The 17,477-nt window shown below is 36.9% G+C and overlaps 1 protein-coding gene across 3 annotated transcripts in view; it reads left to right on the top strand.

Moving 5' to 3' along the window:
- Positions 1-17,477, top strand: part of SPECC1L (sperm antigen with calponin homology and coiled-coil domains 1 like) — an 85,175-nt gene that overhangs the window by 37,009 nt on the left and 30,689 nt on the right. For all 3 annotated transcript variants that reach the window (XM_053959037.1, XM_053959036.1, XM_053959035.1), the window contains exons 10-15: positions 646-736; positions 2,590-2,673; positions 3,806-3,962; positions 7,334-7,436; positions 16,244-16,360; positions 16,882-16,941. In XM_053959037.1, the coding sequence (XP_053815012.1) occupies positions 646-736; positions 2,590-2,673; positions 3,806-3,962; positions 7,334-7,436; positions 16,244-16,360; positions 16,882-16,941 (612 nt within the window). The remainder of the gene's footprint in view (positions 1-645; positions 737-2,589; positions 2,674-3,805; positions 3,963-7,333; positions 7,437-16,243; positions 16,361-16,881; positions 16,942-17,477) is intronic.

Raw genomic sequence — 17,477 nt, 5'->3', positions numbered from 1 at the left:
TGACCTGAGAAGGCAAAAAAAAAAAAATTGTGTTTTATTACATCTTTGACAAATAATAAAATGTGTCTCCATTTGTTCCCAGAGCATCTCAGTTAAATATGTGGGAACAAAAGCTCTTGACATTCTGAATAAACCCCATTTTTTCAGTAGTGTTTTTCTTAGCAAAGAGTACTTTGGGTCACTGTACCCATTACACCGTCCTCCCAACTTTCCAGGAAGAGGCACAAAGCTGTAAAGGCTCATGTTAATTACACAAATCATGCACTAAAACCTTGGCTTTATGTAGGGAGTTCTGTTGGTTTAAATAAACACATCAAGTTTAACCAGAACAAACAAAATATAAATGAAGGTGAGAATTAATACAAAAACTGCAAGAGCATTCACAGCCTTAATTTTTAACGTTGGTCTGAGGATCAGGCCTCAGCTTAAAGAAGTAAATGTTACAGGGTCAAGGCATAGTCAGATTGGCAAAAGTAAAGGTTTTAAAAGTAAAGAAGGAAAAATTTTCAAAGGTTCCTTTATTTTTGTATTTATTTAGAATTAGTAATGTCATATCTGAATTTCTAAAGCTGATTCTGCAATTCCACATTTGGGTTTTTTTTTTCCTTCTAGTTATGTCTGACACAAGTATTTTTTCCATTTCAGAGGCATTCCATAAGTGGGCCTATCTCAGCTTCAAAACCCCTTGCTACACTGACAGACAAAAGACCAAGCTATGCAGAAATTCCTGTTCAAGGTACTGATTCAAGTTCATTTCAACTTTGGTTTTAGCACTGCTATTGATAGTTTTTTTAAAAATTTAGTGTCCAAAGCATTATCATGTTACATATTTTTATTATCAAAATAATAATAGAATCATAGACTGTCTCATGTTTAAGTTCTTTCTACTTGTGTTCCATCACATGTGGTGGTGTAACATAAAGATGCTTTTTTGGATTTTCAACAGAACCACAATTGCATGCTGATAACTTGGTACTATTCTGACAAGTTTTAGTGTGTGCATAAACTAAGATCACTTGTAAAATCAAGATAAGATAATTTCAGGGACATATCTTGCAGCTGTCCCAGGTATTTAAAAACCCAACCTCTGGGGATACAGGTTTTTTAACCCCCAAAAAAGAAACAAAGATGATGGTTGGCATTGTATTGCATGTGAATAATAAAATAAACTTATTAAGTATTGAACCTTCAGGAGCCAGATGAAAAATTGAATGGAATTGAGTGTTGATTTATCTATTTCCCAATATTCCCCTGTTCTGTGAACTTTGTTTTGTCTCTCAAAACACTGTTCACAATGTGCTCTTCCTGTGAGAATGAATGGCTATCATGTGTTGGGTGTAGTTCTCTGATTTATGCCTGCTTTAGGGGCTTTTTGTGTGTAGATGTTTCTCAAGATAATCCCCATATGACTCCAGGCTGAATATTTCCTCTCAGTTTGGTATTCCTGAGGTCTGATGTTTTCTAAAGAGTTGGTTTTTTTTTTTTTTTTTTCTCTGTAGCACTTCATAATAGCCTGTATGTGCCAGATTTCCTTCTTGCTTTTGTTGAATCCATATTGAGGCTATTTGTACAATGCAGCTGCAGTTTTAATTTTAGAAACGTTGATATTTTTAGGAATATTGAAATGCCTTTCCAAGAAGATAATACAGGATTCTTTAATTGTTACAGAGTTCAGGGGTAGACATAAGCTTAAACACAAAATGAATGGTATGTTTTACATGGCTTTTGTAGTTTTTTTTGAATCAGTGAATGCAGGAGCAGGACTGTGTTCCAGGAGTGAAGGTGCCAGACAGAATTCCTGTTTACAACCATACAGATAGATTTTGTGTATGAAAATGTCACATTTGCAATTAATAAAAGGGGTTTCACTTTTCTTAATCCTTTTTTCCATGAGGTTTTATATTCAAATAACTGTCTTCTAAGTGTTTCTATGCAGGAGTATGTAAACCTTTTATTTGCAGCTTTTACTTGAAGGAATATTTCATAATAGGAAATAGCTTTGATTTGTTGCTATAGAAAATTAATTTTGTAGGGTTTTTTTCTCACTGGTGTTAGGCAGAACTAATCTTGTAAAACAATGTGTAAAGGCACCTTTTAGATCCTACTGCATGGAGGAAGAAAGGAAAAATGTGCAGTTTTATTTAATAATAAAATAAAAAAAAACCCTGAAGTCCAAAAAACGTCAATCCAACAAAGCAGAGAGGAGGAAAAAAGGAATCACCTGAGGGATAAAGCAATCTGCTTTGCCATTGAACATTATGAAGGACATATTGAATATTTTTGGCCATGAGCTGAATGGGGGTTCCTTGCTCGGTCTTTTGGTGTAGGGATGTTTTTTATGACCAGGGCAAGTGGATTAGCAAGAGGCTTTAGGGTAAAAGGATTAAGGTGCTCATGGTGTATTCCTGGTGCACTTCATTGGCAATGGGCAATTTTAGGGCTTTTCTATCTTCCAGATAAAATCAACTGCCCTCCCTAAAACAGCCAAACTCGGGCACTGGTGGGCAATATTGGTGACTCAGACCTGACTGTCTTACATTTGACTGGAACCTTCAGTAAGGATGACCTCCCTCCTTTCTCTTTGTCCAGAGCATTTGTTGAGGACATCCTCCACCAGCCGGCCGGCGTCTCTGCCCAGAGTCCCTGCTATGGAAAGTGCCAAATCCATTTCAGGTAACACCATGGCTTTTAGGTGGTCAGGAAAATTAGGAGCTGGCATAACCCACAAATATTCTTCAGTATTGCTGATGGTAGTTGCTGGACATTTGATATTAACTTTGGATTTTAAAAAAGCCAGACTTGCTAAAAGCTTATGCAGAGCGTTAGTTTACTATCAAGCTGTATATATTGATGTCTCAGTGTCAGCAGGGGCTTCTAAAACCAAATCTTTATTAATTATAGCACAAATGGTGTGATACTGTGAAAATGATGCTTTGTATAATCTAGGCAGAATTGATTTTAGATCAATATTTTTTTTAAGAAACCCTATATTTGAGTAAATGCTTACAAGTTTTAGATAGTTTTTGTTTGTATAAGAACCCAGACTTCTTGGGTACTTAATGTACTTGCCCCCAGTTCATTAGAAAATAAGTCCCTGATTTATGTAGAGAGTTGAGTCTTTGATTTGCACAAACATGAACAATGATGATTATTTAAGTATAAAGGCAAACCTCATACTTTTAACTGGAAACTCTTTCATGTAGAGAACATGTAACAATTCCAAATTTGGTTTTACAGAGTACAATGCTTGTGCTTGCATTTGAAAGAAAAATAATTTCCTTTAATAAAATGAAGCAAGCTCTGTGGAATGTGGCTGACTGGTCTCAGGTCAACATTTGATATTCTTGTTGATGATATTTAATTAATGTCCAGAGCATCACATACATGGCAATTCTTCATTGAAATTAAATGGAAATAAAACAGCTGTCATCTCTAAACTGATTTGGTTTTCTTTTTCCTTAACTACTTGAAGCTTTGCAGTGTAACTATATGGACTAGAGGAAAATAAATGTTTTGATGTTAAAATTCCTTCTCATTCATTACTCCTTCAAATGGAAGTAGTCGTATTCCATTAAGATACATACATCAAACTTCCTTTGCTTCAAAATACAGGCTCGATCATAAATGTTTCTAGTGCAGTCTAAATCCTTCATATTTCCAAAGTGGAAGGCATCAAGACCAATGTTGACACCTACTATTAGATATAGGTTTCTATGCTTGGTTTCTGAACTAATGCTTGTCTGAGAGCAAGTTTGAAAGTTTCTATGTTTGCAAATGATAAATGCCTGGGCAATTTTCCCCTTAGTGTCTCGAAGAAGTAGTGAAGAAATCAAGCGGGACATCAGTGCACCTGATGGAGCATCCCCAGCATCTCTCATGGCAATGGGTACCACCTCACCACAGCTGTCCCTCTCATCTTCTCCTACAGCATCAGTCACCCCTACCACCAGAAGCAGAATAAGGTAACAGTCCTTTATTGGGGTTAATTCCACAGCTGTCTGCCTGCATACCTCTAGTATATAATATTGGTACTGAGACTGCAGACCCCACACATTAATCATCTTAATCTTGTTTTCAGTTTATTTATTTCTTCAGTATTTGTTTTGAAAGTTAGACTAAAAGTTAAACTTTTTAAAGCTTTCGAGTTAATAGCAGACTTTATGCTCCACTAGAAAAGCAAGCTAAGTCATGTCAGTAAATAATAATAGCAATTCAAAATACCACTAAGCCAAATTCTGGAAGTGAGCTTGCAGCACATGGAGCAGATCATGCAGACTGGCTTGGACCCAGGGAGACCATGATAAACCTTAACTTCTGTAATCCCAGTTGAAGACAAAAAGCAGCATGCCCACATCTTAATCCCAGACACTGACAGGTCTTTTTAATAACCATGAGTGAATGGGCCTGGGTTTTTTTTGTCCCACAGATGGAGTTATAGTGCAAGTCTGAGCAGCAAATGGCCAGACAACCTCCTTTGATTAGTAAGACAAAAGATAAGTCTGTGGTAAATATAAAACTTTTCCTTTCTGTTGTGTTATCAGTCAGAGGACTTCAAAGTATTTAATCCTCACGTTATCCAAGTGAAGTATGTCCCGAGCTCTGCTTCATAGATTGGGAAATTTGCAGACAAAGGTTAAATAACTCTGTCAAGACCATTTCTCACAGAACTTCCTGACAAAGCTTTTCTGCAGCAGAACTATTAAACCCTTAATGTTCAGAGACACTTGCAATATGTATAAAATTCTAAGATATTCACAGTTGTGGATGCTTTTGAAAGTGATTTTCCTGAAATCAGCTGACACAGGCCTCAGTGCCACCCTCCTTTTATTGTGCAGAAATTAAACCGAGTATAATTGTGGGTACTTTACTACCAGCAATTAATGTGTATGTTAGCACCTACATTTAAACTGAGTACATCCAGAAATAAGTTTAAAAAAAACCCTAAAACACCTGTGTATGAACTCTGAACTGGTAACATGGAGTTGTATTGGTGTCAGTCTGCAGACTGGAGCGAATAGTGTGGCATTCCAGGGTGAAACAGTACAGTTATAATTAGGAAATCATTACTGTGCTGCCCAACCGTTGCCTGCAGTGTTCAGTACTGCAGAAGACTTAATGGGCTGTGCAGCAGTGGGTGTGTGGTGATGAGTGTGGCATTTGGAGCCACTCTAGTTAGTTACATGATCAGATTTCTCTGTTTTCCCCTACCTTTTTCTGAAAGTTATTGGAAGATAAACAGTTATTGGTGTAGTTCACTAGAACAAATACTTGCAGTTTACTGTTCCCTGTTCTAGTTGAAACTTTGTTAGCTCTTTGATTTGAAATGCAGTTGACCCAATATGTGAACATGTAAGATTTGTATGTCAAACCATTTCTCATTGTCTCCATACAACTTAATGCCAATTTATTTTCTTCAGCAGTGTTTTCATAACTGTGAGAACCTGATATAAACCATGTGCTCTTGCTGGAATTTGAGAACAGGCTGTACTGCTCCCTCATGGCTAAACAGTATGTTTAGCGTAAAGAGAGAGGGATATTTTTATTTGAGTTCTATTGTTGCCCCAGATCTCTGTTCTTCAATTCTTATAGTGTTGCATAACCCTCATTATAGATTGAATATGCAATCCCATTGTTACTTGTTTCAATCACCAAAGGAGAAAATCACCAGTGTAAGTTGTTGATATTTGTACTGATTTAAGAACTGAAGTACAGAATTTCTTGAAGCATCATTCTGGCTGTGTGGTGCCTATGAAGTTTAGGTACAGTGACCTATTCAGATAATTTATTTCATATTTTAAATACGCAATTATTGACTTCCTTGTCATCTTAAATCAAGATGAGCAATTAGGTTTGAAGGCTTAGCATCAAAGATAGCAGCTACTGTTTTCTGTTTACTGTCCAGCTGGGCATAAATTTTTATGGATATTTCAGCTGTTATCTCTAAGTAACTTGGAGATCCTGCCCATCCATATGTCAATGAAGACTGGCCAAGCAAACTGCAATACATGTACTTAAGATTAGTGCCTCAAAACATTTCCTTGCCTGATGTGCCACATTCTCTTTTATGCATGGACCAAGCGATGCTGATACATGGAACAGTCTCTGGTGTTCTGTTTATAGCACGCACACAGAGAATGTGTGAAGATATTCACATTCCATGGATGCTTTCTTTTCCCTTAGCAGGAGCTGGAGAGTTGCTACTTGTAAATCTGCAGCAGAGAATCCACTGATGATATTGTTTACTTCCACATTCCACCCCTCTTTCCAGTCACCATATGAGCTGTAAAGAACAAAGACTTGAAGATTTGAGAGTGAATGTATACAATCCCTGTGTCTTTTGGGAAATATTCAGAGAATAACTTAGGGTATCATTTCTGTGAATGCTTTGAAAACTTTCCTTACATCTGATAGGACTCTTTAAAAATGGCAAATAGGGAAGTCTATGCAGTTCACTGATAGCTATCTTATTTTACTTTTCCACATGGAGATTATTAAAAACAAGAACAACTTCTGGCACACTTTGTGTGTGGTAACTAATATCCATAATGGTGTAGTACTTGCTTTTTTTGTCAAAGACTGTTTATTATAATATCTGTAGAAATACTGAATCATGTAACCAGGCCACTAAAGAAGTATTAGCCTCTATAATATATATTTTTCTAATCTAAGAATTCATTTCTGAAGCCTGGTAAAGAGATGCTTGTAATGTAAGGCTCATGAAAAAAATTGCCAACTTAGGTAGGTAGTTCTTTTCTTCCCCAATCTTTTCTTAAGGAAAAAATTACTTAAGATAGCTTGACAAACGGGAATTGAAATTAATTGACTGCTTTTATTGTGCTAATACATCAAATGGCAGATCAGCCTACATAGATCTCCCCCTTCTTTTTTGAGAACTCCAGGTCTCAGGCAAATGTTCTGTTAATAACACCCTGCTGCTCATATGCAAACTTGTTGTTTCAAGGTGACATTTGTAATCAGCCATGAGATGCAAAAGAGATAGCATCAGTTTATATTCTTTCTAAATCAGAAATAAAGTCACTTGAGTTAGCTTAATGGTTCAGGCTGGAACTTAATATGTTGTGAGTTTAATTTTTCAAACTCTTAAAAATATCATTGAGGTGGAAAGATCTAGTTAAAAAAGCTTAAAGGAAAGAGAAGGATGATGCTAATGAAAGAATTACTCCAAACTAACTCAAAAGTCTTTTGCAGGTATTCCTGTGTGCTCTGTTTTTCAGTTTGCTACTTTCAGTGTGCCAAGAATTTGTCCTTCTATTTAAGCCTTTATAAATACCTATTTCTGTTGTGTTATAAGCTGTTCTGGCTTTGTTCCTAGGGAAGAGAGGAAAGATCCCTTGTCTGCCCTGGCAAGAGAATATGGAGGCTCCAAGAGGAACGCCCTGCTGAAGTGGTGCCAGAAGAAAACAGAGGGCTACCAGGTACCTGCAGAGCTGGCTGCCTCTGTGTTCAGTGGCTGCCAGGCAGTGGAGCCTGCCCGTGGCACGAGCCAGGCTGCTCCACACCTGACTGCATGGACTGAGTGCCCTGGCATGTCCTGTACCCTCCCCTTGGAACGCGTGCTCCGAGTGCTGCTCCAGCACCAGCAGCTCCTCAGTCACTTTGCTCCACAGCTCTTTCTTAAGGGGGCAGCTGCCCTCCCACTGAGGCACTTGAAATCAGCCTTTCACAGGTTGCACTTTTGAAACTGGAGCTGGAACTTTATCAACCGAATGTTTAAATTAATGTTTCCCAAATGCAACTAGAGTACCATTTCTCAGATTTCAGAGATTTATTTTTTATAGGTAATTATCATAGGGTTTTCTTTGGATCTTTGAATGCACTCCCATTTGGCCTCTTAGGGACAGTTTGTTTTGTGAAGGTGGCATTGTCTTGCATTTTGAACTTGGCTTTCCACTGTAGTTGCAGACTTTTTTTTTTTTTTTTTTCATTTGGTCCAAGTGTTATCAGAAGCCAAAAGAACTAACAAGATAACTGTCCAGAGTTCTCCTGATTACATTATTTTTTCAGAAGAATAGTGGCTTCAGCAAACTAAACCAGGATGTTAATAGTCTGACCATGATGTATTTGTTTGGTTAACTTGTATTGAAAGTGTTTGGAGTTCCCAACACAATCCTCAGTTTAAGAACTTTAGTCTTTCCATGACTTGAGCCTCACAATGCAGGAGGAAGTTGAGAGCCACATAACAGGATGGTCTCCCATCCATAGGAAAAGTCCTCCTCCAGCACAATGGACAGGCTGTGATATAAGCCCTCCCCCTCTTCCTGTGGCACGTCTGATACTCAACTGTGCTATTTCTGAGGAGAAGCAGCTTTGTGGAAAGAGCCTTTCTCCTTCCCCACGTTTTAAAAAAGGCAGGATGTTATATTTCTTTATAAATCCTTGAACTAAGTGCAAAAATATTTTCCCATATTGTCTTGAAATGAAAGATGAATTTGACAGCTTCGTTAATCTGGTTAGGAAAAGCGATAGAAATTATTCCAAACTTTTCACTCTAGTTGCTTGCACATTCAAGAATACACTTCTGATTCTACAGATTGCTGCTTATAATTCCTTGAGTTTTATAAACACTGGTAAAAGGATAGCTTTTGAGACTTACTGTACTTCCTTCAGAACCTGCAGCATGGTCCTGAGAAAGCACAGAGCATCTGCAGAGCCACTGAAATGCCTTCATTGAAATTGTAAGATACTATCAGGAGGTTATATTAAGTAGTTCTGGGAGAAGAATAGCTTTTGCTTTAGGCACACTCATTTTTCATTCCTTTATTGTACAGAATTTTATTATTTTCAGCATCCCCTGAAATTCAGTTCTGGTTGAACACTGTTGGTGGTATTCAAATGTTTTAAACATACCCAGCACTGTATTCACTGTGAACAGTGCTTATTCAGATTTCTGGCATCTCAATGTTATCAATAACAGATAAGGATCTTTTTCTTTTTTTATTTTCAATGAATCTCTGCTTCATTTAGTTTTATTTTAAAACTATGTGAGTTCAAAACTGACAAACAGGAAACAAGCTCAGGGTAATGAACATCTCCCTCCCTCATTCAGTCTTGGTGAAGATATTCGGCTCTTCTTCCTTCCCTGTGATCCAAGCATGGACAGGATACCCTCTTTACCTCCAGCTCTTCCTGGTGTCTCACACTCTGCCACAGCTCCCTTTTCTCCCCAGCATTTCCTATCATCAGAGCTTCTACTTTTCCTCTGTAGCACTGTTGTTTTGTTTGCTTTAGCACCTGGGTGAGAGCCAGCACAAGCTTTCTGAGCTGCAGGTACATGCTGGCTGCCCAGCCCTCTGGCTCTGAGCTGCTGCAGGAGCCCCACAGAACACAAGTCCTAAATATCCCAACCTTTTCTTCTAGGAAGAGCAGGAGGTCACCTTCTATCCAGTCACCAATTTCTATCCAATATTAGCTGTAAATATGGCAAGCTAAAGGAAAGATACTTGGAGATGGAGTCTGTAACAAGTTCTAAAATGACCTGGAGGATTGTAACCAACATTTGGAAACAAGCAAAATAAAAGAAAGGATTAGAAACCTTTTTTTTCAGAATAATTATTTTCTTAATTTTGTCCTATTCATATAAAACTACCAATACTTAGGTAAAACCCTGTAAGCCAGTATTTTTCAAGATGTGTTTAAATCACAACTGATTCATCCACTGCCAACAGTAATCACTTTTTTTGTCTTGTTTTCTCCCTCTCACCTGGAGGTGATGTCTCACAGCTGTAGGTCTTTATACATAAATGCATGTAAGGTATTTATAGAAAATTATTTCAGCTGTTGGTGTTTCAGGGAAGATGGGATCATGCACCTTGAGTTAAAGCTCCATTTCTAATAGAGACGTGTTTGCTCCTGGCATTGTTTTGCCTTTCATCTCTGGTGTTATATTTTGCACTGGATAGTGGAAAGTAGCTAATGAATACTAAAAAATAGTAATCACACGAGTAACCAGATACAAATCTTAATTTCTAGAATTTTTTGAAGGTGTACAGTGAAGGGTTGCCAGTGGTTTAGCCTGTTGAACACCAGGTGTGGTGGAGTTGGTTTATCCTTATCAACAGGGTAAAATACTGCTGATATTTATTTAACAAAATAAATTTCTCTTCCTTAAAGAGAAAAAGCCACACCAAAGTCTGTCCTGTTTCAAAGAGAGAATTTCTTTACTCACAAGGTACTTGTGGAGCATACAGAACTACAGAATTGTCTGGTATAACTGGTATGGGTTTTTTGTCTGCTCAAGTAAAATGGAAGATAAATACCTCTTGCTTTCCTATCCCTTCTAGAAAATTGCTTTTGATTAAAAGTCTTAAGTACTTATTTCTGTTTTAGAAGCTTGAAACTTTGTGAATGCTAAATAATTCAAATATGATAGTGTGGTGAAGTTCTTCATTTCAGTCGATTATAGTGGAATAAACCCTGTTTAAAAACCCTGCAAATTACTTCATTGTACACTTTTCTTTATTTAGTCAAGCAAATTTGGAGGGGAATAAATGAATAGTCACCTTTAAATGTAGTTGTTAATGTTTAACTGTGTTCCAAATGTTTTTTCAAGACTTCAGTAAAAAAAAATCAGATTGATACAGCCAATGAAAATAAGTTATTGGTGTAAAAACATGAATTACTTCATCTTTTACTATATTGTAGCTTTTAACATGCTGCCTGAATGTTGTTTGCAGGCAGGATTTCTCCTTGGAGCTCAGGTTTGGAGAATGGTGATCTGCAGAAGGTCAGTGCAGGACTAGCAGAGGCAGGTTCTGTATTAACTTCCACCCAGAGCCTGTTCAGTCCTGACACAATTGCACACACAAGGTACTGAGCTGCATTGTATTCTGGGCTGAGCAGATCTCTAAGCCATGAGAGAGGAGAGCTGCTCTCAAGATAAGCATTTAGATAAAAGAGGAACAAATCACCTTTAGTTTTCAGATCAACAGGCACAAAATACTTGAAATTTCATTGTGTGTTAGCTTTGCTCAGGATCTGACACTGCTGCAGAGTACAGAGCCAAGTGCTGCATTTTTCAGAGGAGAGAATCCTCCTGGCTCCTCTAAAATATGTGCAGTGTCATAAAACTGTCATAAATTCCAGATATCTTCAAAGCATAAAGTAATCCCATCCAGCTGTTATGGAGCATTTACCCTGGCTGGAACACAGCTACTTTCATTTTGAGTACACAGCTAATAAAAGTCCCAAAAAGGATGTGAGCATGCATGTTTCATGTTAAAAGAGGACCAACAAACAGGATACACACATCCTTACCCATTCTTATCTCCACCAGTATTTCAATTTATTTTCCATTTCTGTCAGCATTCTGAAAGATAATTTACTTCCAAAAGTCTGACACCAAAAAAGCAATTGTCACGAAATTGCAACAAGAATAGACTATTTTTTTAAGCTTTAAGCTTTACACACTTCCTAGGTACAGATACACTTAGTGTAGCTGTGTAGTACTTGTCCTCTATTTCATGCAGTGCTGCTTTCTGGAAAGACTTTTGCTGCAAAGACCTAATTGTTACCTCCTGTACAGATCAAAGCTACATGTCTTATAAAAAACTGAATGCTATGCTCAATGCACCTTGAAATCAAGCAATGCTTTCATTTGTGCTTGGGCAATAAGTGTAGAATAACAAAACCAAAAGTAAAAAATTGTTCAGATTCCTTTTTTTTTTAACTTATCGACACTGAGCTAGGTAATATCCTATTAAAAGTATTATATTGACTTTAAAAATGCACAAGAAAAGGACATGACTGTGCTTATGTAAGCCTGTGTTCAAATACTGACTCCGGGGTGTGCATTCTGTGCTGTCTGGTTGATTCATCAGAGTAGTCAGGATGCCAAAACACTTCTCTCCTTGGTTTAAGCTGATGCTTTAGCCAAAAATCGTTGAGTTATGGAAAGACATGCTTCCTTTTTGTGTTTGGATTGGATTCTGATACAAGAGAAATGTCAACTTGTTAGACTTAATTATGAGAAAATTTAGAATAAATTATGAAGCTGTCTGTACCTCAAAGTGTTTCAGACATTAATGTCTGAAGCTATTACTGGATTTTGTGAGAATGACTGCTTCTTTTATGGTTCTTCTTTGTGCCCAAACTGAAAAATAACATGTGTTTGGTATGGAAAGAAACATTACCAGTCAGTGTTTAAGGGTTTTGATGGCCTATATTTGCCACTTACTGCCTTTCCAAAAGCTGGGATTGAAGAGGCAGTAGCTGGGACTGCTGCTAAGTCTATTCCAGAAATACTTTCATTTTCTCACGCACTTCCAGAGCAGATAGCCACAGCTTTATTCCATGATTTGAGAGTCAGTGAGTCCTGATTCAGTGGAGAGTGGATGGCAGTTCTGTTGCAGTTAACCTTTGTAATCTTCTGTAATGGATACTCCTTTCTTTTGTGGATGTATCTTTAAAAGCTTTTAAAAGCATTTTACGAGTAATTTTCTGCCATGGGAAGAAGCCTGCCAAGGTCTGCACACTTAAACTTCAAATCTTGTTTTAAAGCTTTAATATATTATAGCACAGAATCATATTAATTGTTTTGCTTTCTCAACCCACTTATTTCATTAACTAATACAACAGAGACATAGACACATGCTTTTATTTTCTTCATGTCCTGATTCTTTTGAGAGCCAAACCAAGTTTGGATATGGGAATTTCTTCTCCTTGTGCAGAACAAGGGATGGAGAAATAGCTGCTGTGCAGGATGCTCCTCTGCTGGAGTTCTGATGTCCACAGTTCAGAGAGATTGAAGCTGGGGATGTGTCTAAAAAAGTGATTAAAGTTACTTTGTTCTTAATTTGTAACTGCAAGTTAGAAACCATGTTTTCTGTAGTTGGGTTTCTTGATGTTTGTAGGGTTTTTTAGCCGTGGAAGTTTTCTGGGGGATAAAAAAAGTAAGGAGTTAGTGGGTTATAATAGTAATTTAAAAAAAGTATTTTCACTGACTTTAGAAGACCCTCTATTAATTTAGAATTATTGCAAAAAGCAATAGGAGAAAATGTTAAAATTAGCACCACTTTAAAATGGTGAGTTTTAGAAAAGCCATAGGTTTGCAGAGATCTTAGACTGATGTTATGCAGAGCCCAGTGTGTTAAGCACTGTAGAAAGTTTCATGGGGAATACTGGTTTTAGTCTTTTTTTTCTATGTGAGGCTGGAGTCATGCTTGAAATGCTGCTTGGTTGTGGATCTACCAAGTTGTTCTAATACCATCTATTATTCACTTTATTTTTTTATGTTCTGTCTCCAGAAAATCTTACTAATTTTTAACTCTGTTGTTTACTCCTGGTTGGAAAGTGTCTTCCACAGATATTTTATGGCAATGGTCTGTTGCTTAACTTTTGTAAAAATCACCTTTTTAAAAACCATCTACCCCAAATACAGAGGTGGCTTCACTCCCATCCTACCTATTAATCATTAATAGACAAGGGATGATAAATGCTTTTCTAGTTCATTTATCTCCAGAAGAGCTTTTTCCTCATTTGACAATTTATCTGAAAGTATGTCCTTCTGTTGCTTTAATACTTTGTGGTCTGAAATGTCTTGAAGAATCATTCTAGATTAGATTCCAGCAGAATTCTCTTAATAGAACCAATTACTTAATAAAAGCAGTAACAAAGAAGAAGTTATGGCAGAGATTTTAGGTTGATGTTCTGTTTACCATCAATTCTTTGAGAAATGAGAGCTTAATGCAAGATTGATTTCATTATACTGACCAAGCTTTTTCAAAAAAACCACAAGTAGTTAAAAGCATTTAGGAAATAAAATTTGCCGTATTTAAATGTGCCAGTTATGTGCTCAAAGCCCTACATGAAAAATTAAATTTTCAGTTTAAATGACAATCTGTCCCATTTCTAGATTTGTTTTTACTGTCTGACCAATATTATACTTCTTTTAGTCTGAGAGGTAATAATAATTCATAATGCTTAGAGCAATTGGAAACAGAAACCAGTCCCTTTTAATTGTTTCCTTCCGTTGTATTTAATTCAGCCTCTCTGGATACATTAAAATTCCTGGATGATAGGTTTGTTTTCTGCTTGTTGTCTTAATAAAAAAAGCTGGACCCTACAAGATGATTTAGAAAAATGGGATATTATGAGTTTGGTTTTGTTTGAGAATCAACCAAACTTGTAGGTGTACTTTGAGTGGCCCTTTTCCCCCCCCAGTGTTTATATTAAAAATTCAACATTCTGTGGATACTTACTTAATAATTAAAGTTCTTAGTTTGTACAATTGTAATGTTGAAGAGAAGAAGACTTTTGCTTGTTGTAATTTCACTGTGGCAATGGCAGGGTACATGTTTCTCCTCCCCTTCCCACATCACTTGGTCATCTCAGGGAAAGAGGGAGAACATTTCAGCCAGGAGGTGAAAACATGTTTGAGTTTTTCTCCCTCAGTGGATTGTATAGCAAAGCACATATGATCATTCACACCTGATTTTTATAGCCAGCTTGCCACACAGGTCTGTGACAGAAAAACCCCCTGCCCCTACCTTTATCCATCTTACTAACACAGATGTGAGCCTGAGGCCTTATTGGGTACAGGGCAGGAGGAAAGACCTTTCCAAAAACTGACTTCTGTAAATGGACACATGTAGAAATTTATTGGCTTTAACAATCTGACATATTTTTCCTTTTTTTCCCTTACAACCTCATCCTATATGTTGCATGTTTCCTTAATTTAAGTAACATTGAGAAAGCTTTAACCAGGCATTAATTTAAATCCAATTTCCTGTCTCTCTTGAGGAAAAAAAGAGAGAGCTTTTTTTTTTTTTTCTCTCCCTTCATGTTTTTCCCTTTTGCTTTTGAGTTTTCCCAGCCGTGTGGCTGGAGGAAGCTGTGTGCAGAGCCGTTCCCACAGCCCGGGGGTCTCCAGCGCCGTTTTCCTGTGAGCCCCAGCACGTACACTGAGCCCAGAGCCCGGCCTGCACGGGGCCACTGCACAGCCACAGTGCTGGAGCTGAGCAGGAAACCAAGATTTCCCTCACATTCTTCTAGAAATTGCCCAGAGTTTTGTTTTTTCCCTCTGTCGGAGGAGATTGTGGTTGTTGTTCATTTGAAGTCCAAGTGGCCTGGACTGCCTGGCACAGAACACTGGCTCTGGGTGGAGTTCTCTGCCTTAGGAATACCAGTTTTAGTGTCTTGTCCAAGACAGCTGATGATGATGACTAAATTGCTGTCAGGTGAAAGATTGGCTCAGGTGATTGTGATCCTGCACTTCTGTCACTGGAGGTTTTAGTTCCTGCTGTTAAAACTTTGAAAACTGAGTAAGCTTCTGTTGGAGCCCAGTTAAGTGGATTAGATATTAAAGCATATTTATATTTCTCCATGAAAGTGTAAAAGATATATGATATATTGTTGTTACTGGTTGTTTCCTAATTAAAGTTTAAACTGACTGCTATCCACTTAGCCTCTCTAACATTGTTTGACTGCCAACAGCCAAATATACAGTCATTTAAAAGGTCACTGAGGCATCTTGTTCATAACTCTTTTGGACTGGGCTGACTCTACAATAATTTATACAGTCTCAGGAGATGCATTTACCAGTGCCACTGACTTTCCTACGGGAACTAAAAGATCAAGAGTGCAAGACAGCAGTTTTCAATTTCAGTTTCAATCCCAAAGATTCTTTGCTACTGTCAGCACTAAATCTGCTGGAACATCTTTATTTCCAAATGAAAGTTAAATTTTGTTTGTGATCTTGTTCACATCAGTTTCTATAGAGAAATGGTTTGTTTAAAAGAGAAAATACTTTTCCTCATCATTTAGAAATTTTGTCTGGATATGAGTGTAGTAGAAGCAGAAAATAGAATGAACATGAACAGAGATAGGAGCACATTGTCTGATCAGGGATTTGGGTTACACATCTTTGATTCTTTTACTTTTCTCTCTTGGGGTGTACAGTTGCACCAAATCCATTACCTTCTCTAGCACAACATTTTACAGCTTTTAACACACACTCAAGCACACACTTTGCCCTTTTTTGTGAGGGAGGAATTTAAATTATCAGAAATTAATATATAAAATAACTTACTTTCTTATCACTATGTTATTTTGTTTTCTTCTGTTAGTAGTGCAGTTCTTACCACAGACCTTTAGTCTTGGTCTGTCCACTTTCTCTGCCAATTTCTTCAAAGGTATTAAAAAGAAGTATTGATGAATTGGTAGCATGTAATAATTGTTAGATTATTATTTTAAAATAGCTTTTTTTTTTTTTTTTTTCCCCTTCAAGAATATTGACATCACAAACTTCAGCAGCAGCTGGAATGATGGCCTGGCTTTCTGTGCAGTTCTCCACACTTACCTCCCAGCCCATATTCCCTATCAAGAACTGAACAGCCAGGACAAGGTAAGACATTAAAAATCCCATTCCCAGGACTGCAGTGCTTTAGTTAATGTGAGTTAATAATAACCAGTGAACTAATTTGAGTTCTAAAAACCCCAGTGTTACTAGGATTTCCAAATCATCTCTTTGTATTCTGGTCTGCCACTGGTTAGCCCAGGATGTACAATTAATAATAGATCCTAAAAACAAAATATTGTTTCATTAATGCATGAAGAGATTTTTTTTCATTTATGCTTTTCAGAGAATAAATAATCTCTTCTTTAATATTTTATAACTCAGTTATTCTTCACTGACAATGATATTCAGCATTATCTACTGAACAGGCAATTAATAAAAATTTCTATAAGTTTTTGGATGATATTAAAACACATTCATTCCTATGGCTCTTTTAAATTATTGTAGTCAAATTATATACTCCATTTGAAGTTTAAGTAGTAGCATTATTATGAACATTCTTAAGACTATTTTGTTACGTTGGAAATAGTATTTCCTTGTTTTCTAACATGTTTTCATATATCATGCAGAGAAGAAATTTCACTTTGGCTTTTCAGGCAGCTGAAAGTGTTGGCATCAAATCTACTCTGGTAAGATTTACATGTATATTGAATGAATTATGACCCTTATATAAAAATCAAAATTACTCTATAGTCTCAAAAGATCTGGATGTTTATACTTAAAAATAGCAGCAGATGAGCTCAGCTAGAGGTTACTGCACTAAATAATGACTGAAATGCAGACTGGTTAAGCTTTAAAAGGAAGGTTCACCAACACTTATCTCCCAGTATGAAAAGAAATATTCATAATGGCAGTGGATTTTTTTGAGAATAAGATTTCAAGAATCCATTAACTCTGTCCTGTCTCTGACCTACTTCTCAATTATTCAGGATTTTTTTGAACTCTGGAGCTACAAATCAAGCATTGTAATTTGTTCCTTTTTCTCAGTGTAGTATGAGAATTGAGATTTGCCTCTTAAGTTTAGACTTTAAATTTGTCATCATTGCAAATAGTTGTAAGATGTTTTCAGTGATGGTTTAAAAGTTGTCTTACACAAATTTTAGAATAAAAGAATTAGTTTTCAGTAGTAGAGTGTTTACTAGAACAGAAGGTGTGGATTTGGGAG

This window comes from Vidua chalybeata, chromosome 18 (genome assembly GCF_026979565.1).
Source record: "Vidua chalybeata isolate OUT-0048 chromosome 18, bVidCha1 merged haplotype, whole genome shotgun sequence".
NCBI lineage: Eukaryota > Metazoa > Chordata > Aves > Passeriformes > Viduidae > Vidua > Vidua chalybeata.
The sequence above is the reverse complement of the archived record's forward strand: the minus strand, read 5'-3'. Positions and strand labels throughout refer to the sequence as shown.